General features: G+C 42.0%; 1 protein-coding gene across 10 annotated transcripts in view; it reads left to right on the top strand.

Moving 5' to 3' along the window:
* KLHL13 (kelch like family member 13) overlaps window positions 1–21,895 on the top strand; it is a 107,585-nt gene that overhangs the window by 50,684 nt on the left and 35,006 nt on the right. Inside the window, exon 1 of one of the 10 annotated variants that reach the window (XM_019536378.1) lies at window positions 4,072–4,301. The exons of 8 other annotated variants lie outside the window; for them this stretch is intronic. In XM_019536378.1, coding sequence (XP_019391923.1) covers window positions 4,204–4,301 — 98 coding nt within the window. In that variant the 5' untranslated portion in view covers window positions 4,072–4,203. Of the gene's footprint in view, window positions 1–4,071; window positions 4,302–21,895 lie in introns of those variants that run through there. One more of the 10 variants, XM_019536386.1, reaches the window with a different exon arrangement.

The following is a 21,895-nucleotide window of genomic DNA, read 5'->3' as shown; positions in this document are numbered from 1 at the left end:
GTAATTTGAAGCTGGGTTTCTAGATTTAGTTGGAAGTGAACTACTTTACAATCCTTTTTTGACTCTTGTACTCTGTAAGAGGTTTAAAATGGAAAGCTGGGTTGGAAAAGCTGACTTTTCTCTCTCTCTTTTTAAGAAAAAAAAAAATTGGTTGGAAAACCAGAAAAACAAATGTGGTTCTGAATTTCTCTTTACAGAATTAATGTTGACATTGACTGGTGCTTGTTTGTGTTTGACTGCTATTGTGCCTGCTACTTTTGTTATATGTGGGCTCCATTTTGATAATGTTACTGGCCTTTATTTTCACGATCCAGTAAATATTTAATACTCTGTTAGCCCAGGCTGTGCATGACAGTAGGAGGTATACCTCTCACTGTTGCCATAACATCCATAACCATAGCCACTCCTAGTTCTCTGTGCCTAGATTAATCCAGGACTTGAATTGTTGGGATTTGCAGTTTGTGCTGAAAGTGGTTGGCACAACAGTGTGGAAAATTGCACTCTGCATACTTTCCCTACGCTTTTTCCTGTTAGTCTCTTAAAAATTATAGGAAATGAGGGTGAGAAGGGGCCTCAGGAGGTCACATCTAGTCCAGCTCCCTGCTCCAAGCAGGACCAGCCCCAAGTACATCATGCCAGGCAAGGATTTGTCTACCTGGAGCTTAAATACCTCCAAGGATGGAGACTGCACCACTTCTCTGGGAAGCCTCCTCCAGTGCTTCACCACTCTCTTTGTTAGAGAGTTTTTCCTAATATCAAGCCTCAACTTCCCTTGCTGCAACCTGAGCCCATTGCTCCTTGTTCTTTCATCTGCCCCCACTGAGATCAGTCCAGCTCCATGCTCTTTGCAACCCCCTGCAGGGAGGTGAAGGCTGCTGTTCAGTCCCCCCTTGGTCTTCTCTTCTCCAGACTAAATCAGCCCAGTTCCCCCAGCCTCTCCTCACCAGTCCTGTCCCCCAGCCCCACAGCCATTTTCATTGTCCTCCATGGGACTCTCTCCAATTTGCTTCCTCAGCTATTACATACAAAAGCAATGTTTGCCTCTTATGGCAGGCTCCTGTTTGGGTCAAGGATTGCATATTCGCCATTAATTATGCCAGTGCCCTGAGATCTGTGACTTCATGATTCCAGTTGCTGAATAATATATTGAGCTATCTTGATACTAGAGAAACAGTTTTGTGTACATTTGTTCCTATTCTTTGCATTGGATGATTAAACCTTCGGGAAAAAACAGCGCGCTGCCTCCATTTAGTTTATGTAAGTAGGTAGTTCCACTTTGCTACTGAAAAATGTGTTTATTTCTAGCAAGACCTAAAACTTGCTTTGACAGACTACACATTTTCATTAATTGGCTTAACTAGTGCACTCAGCATTTAAAAGACGAGTTTAAGTAGAGGAGGGAATATACATGCTTTAGAAGTGCTAAATTGTTTATTATAAAGCTATCGCCAATAAGCTGTGCTATAAAAATCATCCTATTCTCTCTTAATTTACAATAATTGATTAGACTACGTTACCTTCAAATGAAAAAAAGTACTCAGGATAGCTAATGAAGTTCTTATATGGCTCTGTGCATTGAATTACCTTTGTGGGATGCGTACTTTCAGGTGACCCATGGAGTCTTGCTCCTTGGCAATAGGTTGGTCTCCTCATTGCTACTGTAATGTGAGTCGAGGGAGGGGACTGGCCGCATTGTTAATGAGCATACTTCTGCTGCCTGAGCCAGTGACACAGGTGACATTTTGAGATTTGTTTAAAAAAAATAAATAAAAAAAATACAACCACCCAAAAAACAATTAGTCTGTTTATTGTCTCTGTTAATCTTTGCAGGTCTTTTAAACAAGATCTTTATAGGCAGCCCTCTTGTTTCAAGCACTGCGGAAGCATCCCAATCTCTTTGCATTTAGACTGTTTATACTAGGCGTTAGGTAGGATTTAACTGTATCATCCCATTGTGTTTTAAGGCTATATGTGTAGCTTTTGGCTTGTGAATTCTGTTTTGGTTCTAATCTGCGTGTTGGCCAAGATCCAATTACTTTTTCACCATAACATATTTTTAAACTATGGGTTCAGCTAGGGCATGATTTAGTCTGTCGGTTGATGATTTCTGCGTGCATTGCTTGTAATGCACACGCTAGGTAGGCATATTTGTGTGCATGCCAATACATGACTATACTCTTGTGAGGATCCCGTCCACTGAAACTGTATCCTTTACCATTTGCAAAGCTGTAGTTTTTCTGTAAGATGACATGGTGCAAAGAACAGCACCATATGCTGGAAGTACACCTGTATGACATTTTTTTGGTTTTTTAGGAAGTACTGTAGTTGCCCTGAACTAGTCGTTGCCAGTTTTAAGCCATGTGTCAGCAGCATCAATCTTTTTTTCAATGTACTGTACTAAGAAATTAGTCCCTTAACTGCATGTCAAAGAAGCATAAACTGTGTTTTGAGTTAAATGATATGATGAGCACCTCTTTATAAGCTTGTATCTTGTTTTGTGTTTAAGCTCCTGTACTTTAAACTTCCTGGTTAAGTTCTAGGGGAACACTTAAAAAAAATAAAAAAAATCCTGCAATGTTAAGTGTTATCCCAGAACAAATGCCTACAGTCTGGTTACAAAGTTGAAAGTAAACCTTCAGATTGGAAGTGTTGACAGTCCCTTCTCAGCAGTGCTGTTACATTTCTTTATTTAATTTTTTTAATTGACAGAATGCCTGGTTGGTATAGTAGTGAGAAATGCAAATACCGGCATGGTTTCCATCTTCTACTGGTGTATTTAAAGAGGCTGTTTATAGTGCTGGGGTAGAATAAAGCCATGGGGTAGAAAATCTAGCTTGGTGTAGTGCATCCTGCCATGTATAGAAGAGAATCTGGAATCTGTAGAATCAGTCTCCTGAATGTGTTGGTTTAATCTATGATGCTGGTAAGCTCACATTGTGTTTTTAAATGAGCATTGTGCTATGCCTTTAAACCACTGGGCAGTTTCGTGGATAAGATTTAGTTGCTGCTTTTTGCATTTTTCCTACATACATGCATTTCTTATGCGTGGAGCCTGAATTGCTGTTCTTAGCAGCTTGCCTTTTAAACATCTCTCTCGGTCGTCAGCTCCTGGAGGTCACCAAATAGATCACGGAGCTGCAGAGTGGTCCCTGATGGACACCTGCATGACCGGCTGCTTCGTCAGTACTTCAGGCAATTTGTGAGCTGTTCAAGAGGGGGGGCACTGAATTAGATTGTTGATAGCGTCCCTCCAAGACTGCTATTAGCAGCACGCTACTCTGTGCTTCTCTACTGCAGAAGACAGAGTGATATTTGTGTTCCCACAGCATGTTGTAAAATGCATGAGATTTTTGCTCATCCTCCTTGGAAATAAGCATAGGAAAATGAGAGCAACCTGAATCAGAAGCTGTTAGAAGAGCATGCAGGAATCTGCAGCAGTTTATACTTATTCTTTTATTCTGCCTTCCTAACTATGGATTAGAAGAACTGATTATTTTTTTGCAATGGGCTTTTTCCATAATGGCATTCTTGTATTGTTTGGTCAGAGCTTGCACAGGAGGAAAACAGGCTGCTGAATTTAGTCACTGATCTCTATTAGCCGTGGCCTAAGGCTATGCTGAGATTTATATCCCATTTGTATTGTTGCAGCTCAAAAGAAGAATGTTCAGAGGATGACAAGTGTATTCTGAGTAGGTATGTTGTTTCATTTTCATATGAAACCCATTTTTTTTTTCCTGCTACCATTGGTCAGAAATCAGGTTAATAAGAGCAGAATGTAGCACAATGCTGCAGTGTCCCTGTTTTAAGGTAGAACAATAGTATTACAAAAGCTCTTTAAAAATTAGCTGCTTTTATTAAATAAAGCTGCATTGTGCTGGTGTTCTCAGTGCAGTCTTTTTTTTTTTCTTTCTTTCTTTTTTTTTTAAACATATACTGCAGTCAACGCTTCCCTAACGAGGTGGCACTATTGTTGAGTTAGAAGGATAGAATCATCATATTGCTTTAGGGGACAGCAGGATTTAAAAGGAGATGCCTCACAGCCCTATTTTACAGATTGGAAGCATCGGTTTAAGGGCATTGGCAGAATCGTTTGCTTGTTCCTAGCAGCAGCCACTGCTGTGTCAGGAGTGTGGAATGGAAGTCCTAGTTGGTAGTCTGTTATGGAAACGCTGTTTACTGTTATTGTAGTACCGTGGTGACAACATGCCATTGAAATGGAAAACGAGCTCTCCTGCTATCTGGAAATTCCCAGTTCCTGTGCTTAAAACATCCAGGTCATCGCCACTTTCTCCAGCATACATGTAAGTGAGAGAAATGAGGATAATAAGGTGGGATTGCTTTCGTGAGACTCCCCTGTGGCAAAATACCCTGTTCTATCTTTAATGACATTGGCACTCAGAATTTGATCTTCTTTTTTCCCTTTTTGTATAGAACCTCTAGTTTTTACCCTGTTTTCTTTTTCCCATGATGGATGTTTTGTGTCGAGTCTTTCCTTTTTCGTTGAAATGCAGAGAGATTGTGCAGCCTGAACCATGTTCCCAAATATATATAAATGTTCATTGGAAAGTTCATGTTATCGTCAATTTGTGACACAGATCTCGGATTAAGAAGTCTAAGTGTCTAGGCAGGCTTCATTCATAGGAAAGGATAACTCCCCCCTGCTTTTTTACACTTAGATATCAGACATGGACCCACCTGATTTATTGTTGTGTACTTTGGTAGGTATTTTACTTCTTGAATGATGAAGCTTGTTTCAATCTTTGTTTTCTTAATATGGAAGACAGTAAATGAGCATCATTGAACTTACCTTTTGTGTGACACGTATATTTGTTTATGCAGTTAGTATATGTACCATAGGGTTTTTATACATGTACATGTATTTCAACATGCATAAAATGCCTGTCTGAATTTGTTTAGGCAGAGCTTCTATTTCAACTTTGCATTCTTGCTTTAAGTTTTGTATTGGTGTATACAGGTGGCTTTTTCTTTAGAAGCATGAAATAAAGCCAAATATCAAATACACCATTTTTTTCATTGTTTTGTTTTTTGAAGGGTACAGTCACAAAATTTTCTTTACACTGGGAATGCTTATTTTCATATTGAAGTGCATTTCATATTGCAGACAATATGGTATGTAAAAAAAAAAAAAAAAAAAAAAAAAAAAATCACCGTAATAAAAACAGCTGACTTTTCAGTAGTATTCTTAGCTTCAGTAGTGCCTTACCTATCGTGTTAATGCTTTGGGTCTATATTTAGATTTTAAAAAAATCTTGTCTCAAACCTTATTGTATATAGTTGTTGCCTTTATCTGCTAAGGGGATATATTATGATGCCTAGATGTGTTTATAGGTACTATAAACATTTTTTCTCTTGTGGGGTCAGTCACTATTCATAAGAGGCAAAGTACGCCTAATTCCTATTGTTCTTGTTTGAGAAGTAACGTGGTGAGAGATGACACACAATATATAGTCTCTTCATTTGAAGTGTATTTTCCTGCATGTACTGCAGATGTTTTATCAGACTTCCACCAAGCTTGTAGTGTTACCTCAAAGCAATGTTATTTCAGTTAATTAGAGGCTCTAAATGAGAGAGACATTGTCCAAGACAGTAGTGCAATTCCCATTCCTTCTTTGTGCCCCCCCCCACCCAAAAAAAAAAAAAAAAAAAAAGTAGTAGTTTTGAGGCCTTTAAATCAATTTTGGGAAAACTGTCGTAAGTGTTGTCTGGTATTCATCTTGGTGGATTTTCAAAATCATGAGATTTAAGGGACAGTAAGACTTCAAAAATTAAACTGTTCAGAGGTCCCTGCTGCTCGTGCAGAGTAAGTTAACGTACTTCATGTGTCTGCTCTGATTTGTTCCCCTTGCTGGCTGTGTGCACCAGCATCTTGCATTGGTATGTGGTGTTGGCTGGACCAATGTATTCAAAATATTTGGAGCAAATTGGTAAAAACACTTCACTATTCTTACAGCAGGCGTGTCTGAAGCATGTGGGATATGAGAACAGCAGCTTTCACAGTATTGTACTGCTAGCGTTTAACTGTCTAAGCCCACATGTTTCTACACTGGTACAATGCTGGCATTAGCAGGACTCTTACATGTAATATAAATCTATGCACGTTAAAAAGACGGAGAGCAGCATTACAAAATGGAACCAGTTTGATCAGACGATATGTCCGATTCCAAAAATAGCATCCTGATCCAGTTGTAAGGATACAAAGGTGATAGAAACTCATGTTCGTTGGAAAGATATTATGACATATTTGTCTACATCTCCATGCTTGCATTTTTCTTTTACATGCAGTACTGTGTATGTGTAAGCAGACCTAACCTTTTCCGATACCATGCCAAAGAATAAGCAGAGAGTAGAAACATAAGTATTGGTAATGTAAGCATCCTCTGACTTAAAATGACTCCTTATTGTTCTTAGAAATATAGTTCCATGTTTCCTAAATACTACTTGCAGTCAGGTATAATCTGAACAAACCCTCATTTCTCTAACTGGTTAACTCTGACATCTAGTGAAGTGATAATCCTAATTTATATTAACTTTATAACAAAAAGGTAAATATGCTGCCTACTTTAAGGTTTTTAAAATATTTTTTTCTAATTGGTGAAGTGTAATATCCCACATTTCAGTTGTTCTAGAACGGTTAACTTTGACTCCAAATATTTCATCCTGTTTCTGGTTTCCAAATGGCCTACCAAGTAGCTAGAGCAAAAGAAAGGGGGTTAGTGCACCTATAGTTCATTATATTTTTTGACTCCTTGCTACGGGCAAGGCACTTAACTCCTGCCTTGGTTTCCAGATCAATGTAAAATGGGCTTGTTACACCATATTCTGTTGTAGTTAAAAACATGGAGTCTAAAGCTTATGAGCACATACAACGTTTTGATCGAAAGTTGCCATGCGAGTAAAAAGGGATCACTGTTATTGCCACCCAGAAAAGCCCTGTATATTCTGTCTGGGTCAGTTTAGAGCAGATTTATTTGTGACTTGGTTTGACACTAGTTTGAAAGGCTGCAGGAGCAGTATAAAGAGAGCAATTTAAGGGAGCCCCCGGCTGGAATCGGTTTGCATAGAGGTGGTAAGGAGCAGCGCGTGCGTTGTGAAGTTGTTTTTTCAAGTTGAGCCTGTGATTCGTAACCTGGGGTAGGCAGAGCTCCGTGCTCTTTAGGGACGCTAGTTGGGACTTTTTCAGGGACAAAATGCTGCTTCCTTGGTACTGGAAAGGAGAGCGTGTACCACGTTTCATGACCCCGACTTGCCGCCTGGTGATGCTATGGATGCTTCTGTCGCTAATCGTTAAAGCAGAACCAGCACGCAATCTGTATAAATATTTTCAACTCATGTAGAACAGGAGGAGCAAATTGTTCAAACTGTCAGATGAAGGTCCAAATATCATTTGATGAAGATATACCTGAGTAACTTATTGGCCCTTTTGTTGAACCAGACAAAGAGTTGGAGGTTTTTCAGTGAGCCGTCCTTTTGGCATATGTATCGCAATTAAAATCTGGTAGAATGAGAACTGGGGTGCTGTCACATGAGCAGCATTTTTACGTGCAAAACCACTTGACTTCAGTGCACGAATTAAAAGAACTACAGATGCATGTGTGTGTGTATGTGGGGGAGGAGAGTTATTTAAAATTACTTTTAACTTCATGCCTCTAGTCTTGCTCTCCAAGCATCAAAGGGGATAACATAGACTTGTGCTAAAATCTGAAGACTAGAGCTGTTGAAGCAAGCCAGTAATCTTATTTGTGGAACATAGGTTTAAACTTGCTTGTTCTATGTTGACTGCTCTTGGCAGTATGCATCAGGTAGTATTAGTCTGGTCATATAAGCAGTTTTCATGAGAGCCACAGAGAAAGGAATACAGCTATAGATGAAGAACAGGATGTTTCTTAGTGTTTAGGGATGCCTTGAAAAATGCAATAAAATATTTACATGCAAAGAGACATTGAGTCTATTTAAAATGAATGCATTGGAGTGGGGATCCTACTTGCTAGACAGTGTTAATTTGCTCACAAAATACTGTTTTGGGGGAGATATATTGGTGCTGACTGAGTGGTCTGGTTGGTTAAATGTTTCTTAGGTTCCTTCGTCACTTAAATTAGTTTCTATTGGGATGTTGCAAAAGAAGTTTCCCCAAAGCCAATAAACCATTATATTCTTCTCTCCCAACTTATGTAAATCTCCCTTTGACATGTAGGGAGACCAACTGGAGAGAGTCAAGTACCACACTGCATCTCTGAAAAGAACTGCTTGTCATCAGTAACAGTAAAACCAATCAATCAGTCAGTTTTGCTTTTAACTAGAAATCACGATGATGCTTTCAGTAGAGGATTTTTTTTATCTTGGCACATCTTAATTGGTTACCAGAAGGGTTGCAACCTGTTCTGCAAAAATGAACGCACTTAACTGAATGAATAATTCTTCAATATGTCTTGGTTAAAAATAAGTCATATTAAAAAACTTGAAAAATATCCAGTTTATAAAATTAGTGCCTTCTGGCTTTCTTATGTTTTACAGAGATTTGTTGACTTTTTTTTTCTTTTGGTAAAAATGAGCCCTTCAGTTTGGTTTTGATGGTGGACTGGGTAGCATTAAGAGAAATAAAGTAGCTTAAATGATTATGCAAATACCTTGTCATCAAAAGGTGTACAAATTAGTGTAGCTCATGCAAGTCATATATATTTTTGTCTGGAGTCAGGAAATTGCAGTGGAGAAATGGAAGTCATTTACCATATAGAAAAGCAGAATGAAGAGTAATTCAGTGTTAGTTTTCAGCTGTTTTTGGTATATTTTCTTGTTTTGGTTAGTTGTATCCTATCAAGCCATTAATTACACTATTAGAGATGTTGGGTGTAATTTATACTATACAAGATACATATGTTTAAATTTGAAGTGGAAATATAAATGAAAAGGGTTTGCTTATGTAAAGTAATCAGTGTACCGGAGATCACCCATATAGTTTCATAGTTGGTAGGGTCGGAAGGGACCCGAGCAGATCATAGAGTCCGACCCCCTGCCATGGCAGGAAAGAGTACTGGGGTCAGACGACCCCAGCAAGGTGATTGTCAAGCCTCGTCTTAAAGCCCCCCAGGGTAGGAGCCAGCACCACTTCTCTTGGAAGTTGGTCCCAGACCCTAGCTGCCCTGATCGTGAAGTTGCGCCTCCTGATGTCTAGCTTAAATCTACCCTCTGCCAGCTTGTGACCGTTATTCCTGGTCACTCCTGGCGGTGCTCGGGGGAACAGGGACCCCCCAGTGCCTGCTGGTCCCCCCTGACTAGTTTGTAACAGGCCACAAGATCCCCCTCAGCCTTCTCTTGTGGAGGCTGAACAGGTTCAGGTCCCGTAGCCTCTCCTCATAGGGCCTGCCCTGCTGCCCCCTGATCATGCGAGTGGCCCTCCTCTGGACCCTCTCCATGTTGTCCACATCCCTCCTGAAATGCGGCACCCAGAACTGGATGCAGTCCTCCAGCTGCGGCCTGACCAGTGCCGCATAGAGGGGGAGGATCACCTCCCTGGACCTGCTCGAGATGCATCTGTGGATGCATGACAAGGTGCGGTTGGCCTTCCTGACTGCATCCCCACACTGCCGGCCCATGTTCATCTTGGCATCAATGATGACTCCAAGATCCTTTTCTGCCTCTGCACTGATGAGAAGGGAGTTCCCCAGCCTGTAGGTACGGTGCTGGTTGTTCCTCCCCAGGTGCAGCACCTTGCACTTATTGGTGTTGAATCCCATGCTATTCTCATCCACTCACCCCTGTAACCTGTCTAGGTCCAATTGCAGCCTATTCCTCCTGTCTAGCGTGCCCACATCCCCCACATCTTAGTATCATCAGCAGATTTGAACAGGGTGCTATTTACCCCCTCGTCCAAGTCACTGGTGAAGATGTTGAACAGTGCAGGCCTGAGGACCAAGCCCCGGGGGACCCCACTGCCCACGTCCCTCCAGGTGGAAAATGATCTGTCCACCACCGCTCTCGGGGTGCAGCCCTCCAGCCAGTTGGCGACACGTCTGACTGTGTGGGTGTTGACACCACAGCCCCCAGTTTCTTAATGAGAACGGGGTGAGAGACAGTGTCGAAGGCCTCCGAAAGTCCAGGAAGACGATGTGCACTGCTACCCCTGCATCCAGCAATTTGGTGACCTGGTCGTAGAGGCCACCAGGTTGGTCTGACAGGACCTGCCGCTAGTGAACCCGTGTTGGTTGCCCCTAAGCATAACCTCCCCCCTGGCCCCTCGTGGACATGTGCCAGGATAACTCTCTCAAAAAGCTTCCCCAGGACCGAGGCAAGACTAACTGGCCTATAGTTCCCTGGGTCCTCCTTCCTCCCCTTTTTTGAAGATGGGAACCACGGTGGCCTCTTCCCGTCCTCCGGCACCGCACCGAGCACCACGAGTGCTCGTACAGCCGTGCCAGGGGCCCCACCATGACCGCAGCCAATTCCCTCAGCACTCGGGGGTGGAGATCGTCCAGACCAGCTGATTTGAATACATCCAGTCTCTCCAGACGTTCCCTGACTAGTTCCTCAGTTCCCTAACTAGTTCTTCAAGTTAGCTCTTTCTAAAGAGACCTTCTTCCGTGCCATCCGTGTTAGAAAATCATGTCCAGTAAGTAACAATTTTGATGGCCTGCTGACTGTTTAAGACGGGTCACCCTATATTCACACCATAGCAGCTACTCTTCTGTGAATTTTGCTAGGGTTTCCCTTTTAAGCAATGATTTTCTGTCTAGTTTTAGGATTTCAGCTAAAAATTAGCATATGGGTGGTTAGGGGGAAAATCCATCCAGAAATTCATGGTAACAATAAGTAGAATACTTAAATCAACTGAAATATGAAAAAAATAGTATATATTATTTAAAGATTCATAGATTGTAAGGCTGGAAAGGACCTCGGGAGATCATCGGGTCCAGCTCCCTGCACCAGGAAGTAAAGATAACTGGGGTCAGCTGACCCCAGCAAGGTGACTGTCTAGTGTCCAGTTGAAGATTTCCAGGGTAGGTGATTGCATTGCCTCAGGAGTTTTTCCTAATGATGAGCCTGAATCAGTCTTCCAGGAGTTCGTGTCCATTACTCCCGGTTCTCCCCTCGGGTGCCCTGGTGAACAGTTGCTCACCGAGTCCTTGATGCACTCCCCTAATGTATCGGTAAGCTGCTACCAAGTCCCCTCTCAGCCTTCTCGTCCTCAGGCTGAGGAGTCCCAGATCCCTCAGCCTTTCCTTCCATGGCATGCTGTGTAAGACTCTTCTTTGAACTCTCTCAAGCTTGCCCACGTCCTTGCTGAAGTGCGGTGCCCAGGACTGGATGCAGTCCTCCAGCTGTGGTCTCACCAACGCTGAGCAGAGCAGAGCAGAAGAATCAACTTCTTGGCTTTGCTGGAGATGCATCTGTTGATGCACGCCAGGGTATTATTTGCCCTGCTGGCTACAGCATCGCACTGCCAGCTCATATTCATACTGTGGTCTATTATTACCTGAAGTCCCTTTCATTCGTGGTGCTGGTCAGTTTGGTGCCACCAAGCCTGTAGGTGTGTTGGAGGTTGCTCGTCCTGAGGTGGAGTGCTTTACATTTCTTGACATTGAACTTCATCAGGTTGTGATCCGCCCAACTTGCCAGCCTGTCTAGGGTCCACGTTTACCTGTAGCCTATCTTCAAGCGTGACTGTGCTTCCTCATAATGTGGTGTCATCTGCGAACTTGGCCAGTGAGCTCTTCCCCCACATCCCAATCGTTAAGAAAGCTGTTGAAAAGTACTGGACCCAGCGTCGATCCCTGCAGGACACCATTTCCCACTTCTTGCCAGGACGACACAGATCCTTTCACTATGAGTCTCTGGGTCCTATCCTGCAGCCAGTTTCTCACCCATCTGACTGTCTCAGAGTTAAGTCTACAATCCTCCAATTTTCTTGCAAGGGCATCGTGAGATACTAGATCAAACTCCTTTTGGAATAAAGGATAAAGGGCAATTCTCCACCACTTCATGGTGGTTTTTGTTTAGCCTTTTTATTTGTGCTCATGTCTTGTCCTATCCCCCCCCCCCGGCCCCCAAAAAAACAAAAAAGAAGTCTTAACTTTCTTTTCAGCGTCTGTGGATGATTTTGTTTTGGAAGCTTGAAAAATGTAAAATAAAACTTTATAGTGATAACATGCAATAAAACTCTGAATCACTGATGCCTTGAAGCTTGCTGGTGCTAGTGATATTTAGGGGCATATTTTGACCGGTTATTCTATGTATCGATGTTCTCAAAACATCTGAATCCTGTTGCACGTTGTGATGTTGCTGTGCAATGTGATGCTCTTTTGGTATATCCCAGAGCAACTTCATGGAATTGCCTTGAAAAGATGGTAGTTTTATTCTGGTAAATGGCTGTAGTCACAGCTGCTGTGCTGTCCTTTTTGCAGATAAGTTTAGATTTGGCATTTGCTTAGAATCAAGAAAAATGTTGTGCGCTGACTGTGTGCAAATCTACGAAGGTCTGTCTGTGTCCAGCTCTTCCTACAAAACTGTCTGAAATTAGTGTATGCAGGCTTTCCCTAAACTTAAGCGGGGCAATGTAACACTTGGCCAACATTGGGAAGTTTTAATTGTGGGGACCAAACCCATAGGCAGCTGCACTGGGAACTGCAGTTGTTCTCATATTTAGTGGGTGTATTACTAAACTATCAGTGGACTTCACCAAACAAGTTCATTATCACTCGACTATTTTATCTAAACAGCTGGTCAGAGATTTGCAGTATTTAACATGCAGAAGCATGGCGTTCAAGGCATTGCAAGTAACTTACTTCCACTCTCCAGTGGGCTACATTTTCAACTCTTTATGATTTTGTGGAAAATATTTGAAAATCCTGAATATGTTATTTAGAAAAGCCTAACAGGCCGTGGCTGAGAAATGATAAAGCAACTGCTCTTATAAAACCCAGCTGGCAAGAAGTAGCGAGGGTTCAACAAGCTGTTGTCCATGTAGACACTGGTAGAAAGAATGGGAATGATCTGAGACAAAAAAGGAGAGCAAGGAAGGAAAGAGTGACTTCTAAATTTATCATGGAGTATCTGTATGGCCAAATATGACACTTATGTAAGCAGCTTTAGACAGACACGGGAAGATTTTAATGGTTATTTGTTTAATATTAAAGATTACAAGAACTGTTTCCTCTCTTCCATTTTGTTGACTCTATGAAGTTAATCATTTCTCCAAGTCTCATAACTGGTAGGTTTGGAATCGCCATGGATGTGAGACGTTCTCCCAGATGGTGTTGTAATTCTACTGCCTAAATACAAATGCTAGAGTTGCCTTCAGAGTAGTTAAGGCCAAAAATAGACTGACGCAGCAAATTCTGCTGACCTTTTAATCTAAAAAGTGGAGCTGTTGAGTGACTTTCATTTTTTTTTTATATGAAGGGTAATAAAATGGATGAGATCTGGTAGAGAAGCTATAAAGCTTGTGCATTCGCTTTGCTTTCAGTATTGTTCATCTCCAGCAAGGTCAGTAGTCTAATTATAAGTTTAACAAAATGTTATTTGAGCTCACTGTTCTTAAAACACAATAGCATGCAGTAATCTGAATATCTAGACATAAGGCAAAAATGTCTAAGTCAGTTTAGGTTTGTAGGAGACAAGAATCAAGAGGTGGCACGGGGCTCCTGAAGTCAAGTTAAGTATTCGTAAGTGGGTGAAAGACTATGAAGTGTGTAAAACCGGTTTGAAGTCAGCGTTTGCTTTGTTTGTGTGGACAAAAGGTGCTTTGATCTTTGGAGCAGATTCACCCTCTGGTCCTAGTCTCCAGCCTCTGGGTTTGGTGCTTGTGTTCGAGAGAAACCTGAGGAGCACCGTTGCTTTGCACTTGCTTTCAGAGATTGCATCTACACAGGCTCATGAGGGAGCACTACTTCTCCAGAGGTTCATTCCTTATGTGGCCATGCCTGGTTTGTGGCAGCTGATTTCTGCGCTAGTTTTGTTGCATAATAGAGCTATCGTGCACAAAATGCAAGAGGGAGGCAGTGACCTCCTGCTGCTTAATGCTTCTCCTCTAAACCCCATCACCATTTGGAGCCTCACTCATTTCCTTCCTTTTGCATTGTCCATTTTTTCTTTGTTTCCATTTAAATTGTGGGATGTTTAAACAAGTGGCTGCGCCAAAGCTTCCCCCCCACCCCTGCAAATGGGAAGAAAACTGCCTAATAACGCCTTCCTCCAAAAGTCTACACCTTTCTCTTTAAATGAAGTAGCCCAATGCTTCTCAACCATTTTGGACTCAAGGCACCTGCATTGGACTTGAAGCATTTCACCCAGCTTTTGTGAACAGAGTGGCACTTCCTTCCTTGCAGAAGGACTGGGGGTTGGCCAGGCAAGGACACATCTGAACCTCTTCTTATCACCATCTCCTCACTGCTTGCTTCAAAAGGTCTGGCAGCACCCCTTCATGCTGCATCATCCTGGTTGAGAATCACTGAATTATCCACTGCAGTTTGTTCCCTCTGTTTTCACGGCAGTCGTTTCTGGACCTGAATCTGCTGGCATTAAGGCAGGAAACCTGAGTCATTCCAGCTGCTATCTGAGCATATCGTTATGTCTGCACTAGTGCTGACGATGGGCAGCCCTGACTGTCTCCAGTGATGAGGATTTCACAACTTCCAAAAGCAGCCTGCCTCATTGCTTGGGTATTCCCGCTGTTACATAGCTACCGAGAACACGGCTGCAATGCCAATAAACTCTGGATAATAAATCTAGCAATACAATAGGGCTGTCCGAGTGAGATTTCCCTCTGCCTTCCAGGATCTGGCCTCTCTCTTTTCCTGCAGGATGGCTGTCTCCAGTCCTTGCTTTCACTTGTCTATCTCCTTTGTGTGTGCACATGCCCTCCAGCTTCTTCAGCATCCTATCCAATTCCCCCCAGCAGTTCTTCCCCTGCCGCTGTGTGCACGCACACTGTGTGGTCCTGGGAGAGGTGCTGGTCACAAGGGGCCGTATCGGAGAGAAGCAGTCTTGAGTTGAGACTACGTTCTTGCTGAACTGCAGACCAGGTTAGAGGAGTGGAGTATCGGTCACTTGGCGCTATCAGAGTTTGACACTATCATTATTTCGGGAACCAAACGCAAGTAGTGTTCCTGGGCGGGACTGTGAACCTTGCTCTTCCAGTGAGGAAACCCAGCACGTGGCCTGTTACGGAGATTTTTCGGAAAATCCTCAAACAAATCTCTTCTGCATAACCTCATTTTAAGAAGTCCTTAAAGTGTGCTTCCCAGTATTTAAACTGAAATGTCACTGCTGCAGCACAAACCCTGTTTGCTTGTTCTGCCTTCATCGGTGGGGTGGAACAATTGGTGCCTGTCCTTTTTCTAGGCACCCCTTAGTGCCCTGCTACAGTGACCCCTAGGCCATTGTAGCAGGGCACTAAGGTGCCTGCTACTTGAAAAGCAGCAGCATGGGCTCAGGTGCTGGTTGCTAGGGGCGACCAGGAGGAGCTAAGGGCCCACACCTGGTGAGTCAGCTGACCGGAAGGGGCAGGGCCGACTACTATAAGACCCAGACTGGAGGCGGGGAGTGGTCTGTGCTGGTCGGAGAGCCTGTCGGGTGGTGGTGTTGGCTAGCCAGTCTTTCTCCTATCAGCTTCTGTCTCTAAACCTCTGTGCACTTCTGTAAGCCTCTCTAAATTCTGTTGACTTCCTCCTTTTGTGGGTTTATAAAGGTTGTGCATTATCGCCTGGGTTTTACTAACATGCCCACGACTCCTATTTTGCAGGTCACTTAGGTAATAGCCGAGAGCTGGACCCTGTATGAATTCCCTCCTGCCCCATAAGTGGGGAGTAGGGAAAACCAAGGTTCATCTGTGAGCCCTGTGATAAGCAATATTAAGTGATGTTTATAGCACTTTTAATTTCAGCTCTAAACAGATTACTCACTTAACAGACTTTTCTGCCACGTTTTCTATTGTGAAAGCCAGGAGGAACTGTTTCAGTTAGGGGCGGAAGCAAAGGAGGAGTTGGGCCAGTGCTGGTTAAGACTTTTTTCTGCTCCTTTTTTTTAAGATCAGAATTGGCAAGGCTGCTGCTAGTGTGTCCTGTCCCTTCGGCATCTGAGTACCTAGGGACCTTTTCCTGTGCATGCCAGCTCCCCTGTTCTTACTCTCTCTCTCTCAGGTTACTCATTTCCCTGGTAGCAGAAACCACAACTCTTCACTGCGCTCCTTGGGTTACCTCTTTGCTGCTTCTCCCACATCATCAGAGCAATACCCCTCACTTCAATCAGGAGAGGGAATTGGAACATCATTGAAAGTTTTAATTAGCGTAAGAACTAAAACAACTGGATTTTATGTATTTGCCTTTTCATTTGTCTGGGGATTTCTTGTTTTGTGTAAACTGGTCTTTCATGGATTCAGGAGTGAATCACTCTACTGCTAGTTAGTATGAGTACACACAGATTCTTTTTTTGGTGAGCCCAATGGAGTCCCCAAGCAGTATCTACTTAAAAAAAAAAAGCTGGCCTTTTTTTGGTAAGTGAACTCACAAATCCTGTTCTGAGTGAATGGGATTTTTGCACAGAGCTGTTGGGATCCTTTGAAAAATTCTAGGCAAAGTAAGAGCGGTGATCTGTCAGTGAAGTTTCAGATAACTCATAACTGCTTAGCAAGTTGCTGGGCATTGGGAAGCTCCTCAAGTAATTAAACATCACCACGGCACTACTTGCCTGTTTTTGTCTAGGTAGGAAGAGGAAGGAATTGTACTTGAGGAGCTGGGCAAATACCAGGGCCATGCTCTATAACTGGTGACATACAACAGTGTCCTGTGTATGAGTCTCGCAGAACTCTTTGACTTATCGGGGCCCTGTTGTGCGCTTATAGAAGTGGTTAACATTTCTTTTTAAAGTAATCAATCAGAACTACGTGGAATGCTTGAAACGGAGTACCTTTGATTTATGGGAACTTCATCAGAAATGCGTTGTAAGTATGCATGTCTGTTTTCATTGACATTTTAATATCATGGGTCGCTCTACATGATTTCCGGTCATGTAATGCTTCTTCTGTTCATCCTAATTCTGCAGGTTCAACAATGGGGGGAGATGTTGGGGGAGCCGCCTCTTAGGCTACGAGCCAGCGCAAGTGGGCCCCAAAAACAAAGCTGCAAGTATCAAGTGCTTATTAGCTAACAGTTTCAGTTGATCTGTTAAAGTTGAGTTAGACTTGCTCTGTCAGCCTGTCAGAGCTCTTTCGTGTCAGAGAAGAATTAGCTTTTTCTAGATGAAATCACTCGTATATTTGTGCCAGAAAGCCTTTATTTCTTCTACAAATTGGTAAGATTTTTTTTCTCATTATAAAGAGGCATTTTAGCAAACCATAATGCCAGCCATTTTAATTGGAGTTCATTTGCTACAGAAGAATTGTTACAGAAACTCCAATTTAATAATATTAATAAACAGACAGGACTTCATTATTTTGGAAGTGGCAGGAGGAATAATTTGTAGAATATATTTAGTCTAGTAACTTGCCTGGGTAAAATGTTTCCTTAAATTACATGGGTAGGGAATGGGGACATAAAAAGAAAAAAAACAATCCTGAAGTGCAGTGCACTGTGTAACATGGTTCATCTCTATGCCTTGTTATACCACTATTAAACCCCTTAACATCAGAATGATAAAATATTAATTTTACAATGCTGACCCTATAACAGATAAACTAACTCAACTTTTAGGTAGCCATCTAATTTATAGGGGAGTTCCTAAATTCGTTAGTCATGAAGTTTAAAACACCTATTCATAATGGGAAGACATTACAATACTCAATACTTAAAAATCATTTTTGGCAGGCTAAGGGCAGAAAGTAAAATATTGCTGTATTTTCTTATAATAAATGAAAGGTTCATTATATTTAAATCAGCCTTTTCATTAAGTTAATAGTTTCATTAGCTAAACATCTGCTGAGCTATACATAATGTAGGCCCTTAATATACCAGCCTTTTTGGTTAGATCATAAAATAATAAAGATTGGTGTTGTGATAGGAAGAGCTTCATATGAGACTGAAATTCAGTTCTTTTTGCTGATGAATGCCATAGTGCTGGCACATGCCAGGAGTAATTTCAGAAGATGCCATTTACCATTGACCACAACGCTTGGCGTCACGGTTCATTGGAGAGTAATTTGACAAAGAAAATAAGGTTATAATCCTTCCAAAAACAAGATACAGAGCTGTACAAAGTTAAGAACATGCTATTTGTGTAGTGTTTTGGAAAGTTTATGCTATATACTATCAAAAATCATGATTTAAAAATGAACGGAAGAATATGCACATTCATATGAGGGGAACAGTGATACAGATAATTTGTTAAGATTTCAGCAGTTGGTGTCAGAAAAAGCATGTATTGTATTCTAAAATAAATGCAGTTTAGCTACCAGAATGTACAAATTAACAAATCTAATAGTTACCTTGGTGATGTGGAATTTGAGTGAACATAATTTCATAGGAAGAACAAGACATAAGGAAATAATTGTTGTTGCCACAGTGAGGGCGGCATAAGAATTGCAACTACCCACTTCAGAAAACCATCAGTACTTTCTACTACATTTTTAATTAGTATGCCATGCATTGCATGTGCTTTCTGGATGGACCAAAAATCCGTAAGCCATGCAGAAATCCACCTTTTAGAATTACTTGTATTAAAAGTATAGTTTAAGTATCTAACACATGTCGGTAGAACATTAGTATTTCAAGTCAAGAATTCAGATATTGAGGAAATCTCAGGTTTAAGATTGTTTCAGCCACCTTTAGTTGTAATTCCCTTTTATTTGCGTGCATTTTGGTGCAATCTAACTACATGATCACATTCTGCTTTTCCCACAGCCCCCCTGCCTGATTGTGAGGCAGGGAGGATGTTTGGCTAACCCTTCACAGTCAGATGCTAGAGAGCAGCAGTGCACAGCAAGAAGGCTAAGTGCTGCTGTGGCTCCCAGGGACTCCAGTTGCAGGAAAAATCTTGCCCAGTCTTGGGATGAAGGCCGCTGTTGGGATGGTGCCTGTATCTCCGACTGGCTGTTGAGAACGGTGTGGGATGCAGCATGCTCAGAACAGGGGGAGTTTTTGAGACTACTTACCAGGTTCTGATGCGTCTGTACAGAATCTGTGCAAATGGCACTTGCATAGCTCTACAACTCGATGGTGAAAATTGGGCATGTTTTCACAGGGTTGTTAACCTCCCCTCCTCCCCAGACCACCTTCCTGGATATTCAAGTGGCTGTCGAACGTGCTGTACTTGCAGGGAAGCGCACATTTGTCACCTGTGCACCTTCAAGTATCCATACTTAGTAATTATTTAATGAAGAATCAACTTCTATGCTCTAGTCATGCACCCTTTTTATTTTTTTTTAAGGAAACTGGAGACAGGAGGCAAAGTTGCATCTTCACTCTAACTTTAACATGCTGAGCTGTCAATACCCAGGATTAATTGTACTACAGCAGATTATGATGAAAGCAATAAAAACTGAATTTCACTTACCCATGACAACCAAATACATGCCTGTAAGCCAGATGGTAGAATATCTTAGTCTGATGTGCTCTCTCTCCACAGAACTAATTTTGAGAAGTCTTCAAACTGGTCATTGTGAATTCAGCATTTGGCATCGAGCACATGCTGTATGATCCACCCTTGGAAACTACAAGCCAAGCTGAAGCCGATTCAGGATTTTATGTGTTTATTTTGGTCAGAGTGTTTTTTCTTAGGAAGTGCCATATTGTTGAAACAGACTGTATGGAAGTGTACCAGATTCAGCAAAAGTAGAGACTATTCTGGTATTCAAATCCTGGGGACAGGGAGAACAAGGTCCTTGGTCTGAATTGGGCCAGATAAGTGCCCAGATCTGTTTCCGCATCCTGGGTCAAGTACATCCTGACCACTTGGCTGTTGGTAGGGTTAGGTACTCAGTGCCTTGCACCTGCATGTAATCATGCATGTCTGGCATCAAACTAATTTAGCTGCCAGTGCACTCACCTGGTTCATGCCCTCGCTTCATTGAGTGTTTAATTATTTTAAGAGGAGTGGCTCCAAACAGAAGATTGAGACCTGTCCAAACAGAGCCAGTAGCCTGGCAGCAAGGGCACTCACCAAGAGACGGGAGGATAGGAGATCAGAAAATGTAGCCTGGGTTTTGTCCAGATCCTAGGCAATTCAAGGAGGGAGTGCTTCACTGTTCCATGGGACTTCTTACTCCAATGTGTAATGATACAGAAGATACGTTTGCTATCCAGTGGCACCTAAGCTAAGATTTTGCTGTATCTTAGTGTTGTCGAGTTTGTTGAGTAAAGGTAAGGTAATAATGCTACTGCAAATGCAGATACTTTTAGTGCGAGGTCAGATACTCTAGAAATGTCTTACGCAGCACTGGGAACTCAGACCAATTTAGTTCCATGTCCAGTTGCAGTGAATAGGTAGGTGGAGAAATGGGTAACATTTTTATCACTTGATTTGCTGTCTGTTAGGAAAGGTAGACATGCAAACTATGGTAATACATGTGAAGAGCAGAAGATTTTGTAGTTCAGTGAAGAAAAGATTAAGAAAGGATAAAGTGGGGCATAGTCAACCCACAAATGCTTTTTAGGAAACTTAAACTCTTGGTTGATGGTTGAGATTAGACTTTCCTTTTGAATATTCATGCCATTGCTGTTAAAACAGACAGCTAAGGGGAGCTGTCTCCTAGTAAGGGCAGGTAGAAAGTGTGATCAGAAAAGGCAAGTGGCAAGGATCCTTGCAGAAGAGGTGTTGTATGGTGTTAAGGTAGGGAGTAGACCTGCAAAACCCACGGGTCTGCCTGGAGGATGAACGTGTCTTTTTTTTTTTCAGACTGTATCTCAAATCCTGTACTCTGATGGTTGGATTGTTTGAAACTATAACCTCTCCCCAAGTCTTGTGCTAGGGGGTGACAGCATATGAATCTGGAGGTGGTGATGATAAAACTGGAAATTCATTACATCCTCTCACTGGGACACTGGGCACTTTTTTTTTTATTTCTACCAATTAAGTCGAGTCTTAAATGTACTTGTAGTTCCTTTAGCTACATTTGTACAGGGCATTATGGCTTGATTTAAAGGAATTGTATGTTGAACCATCTAACTGATAGTTAAGAGCCATTGAGTTTTATTATGTCTTTCAAACAATGACAAGATAGGTGTTGAATGACAGTCTAAATAGCTACTTTTGACTTTCTCTTCCTTGTATTTGAATTTGATTGCTTTTTCTAGGGTGCTTCAGTATTGTCAAAAGACTACTGCAGTATTACCCTCCAAACTGATGAAGGGGAACTGATTTTTTTCCCCATCACTGTTCAACTGCTCTGTTCCTTAAATGTTCTTTAGAGAGAAATTTCAGAACTTGGCTGGTTGCAGTTCCACTCGTGCTTCTAAAAGGGTTTCCATGTAATCTTTGGCAGGTGGATGAGATCGAAAGGATTTGAGATTGAGAGGAGACGAGTGAAAGGAAACATGATAAAGGTACCAAAAGTGAATGGTACAGACAAGGCAAATTGAGAGAGGACATGAGCACCCCTGCTGTAAAAGCAAGGTGACATGGAATTATGTTGAAAAGCAGAGTATGACTTAGAATATAACCATTAGAAGAGATAGAAAGGCTAGATGTTTACATAAAATATGAACGTCCTCAGTTATATTAGCTGGGACCAAACCCTGCTTTTTAAGAAGTCATGCCCCAAAGCAGGTAATTGTGAGCTGGTTCGTACACAATTATCGGTACCTTCCTGCTGGGTCAAGCTGTTAAATAATGAAGCACTGATTTCATCTGCTGTGGTACTTCCTAGATTCATTCCATATCTAACCACAGCATTCTCCTAATCTTTTAATAATTGAAGAAAACGGCCTGGTGTGTCGTCGTGTCCGTCGTCCCC

Source organism: Crocodylus porosus, unplaced genomic scaffold, assembly GCF_001723895.1.
Source record: "Crocodylus porosus isolate Cpor-Errol unplaced genomic scaffold, CroPor_comp1, whole genome shotgun sequence".
Taxonomy (NCBI): Eukaryota; Metazoa; Chordata; order Crocodylia; family Crocodylidae; genus Crocodylus; species Crocodylus porosus.
The sequence above is the reverse complement of the archived record's forward strand: the minus strand, read 5'-3'. Positions and strand labels throughout refer to the sequence as shown.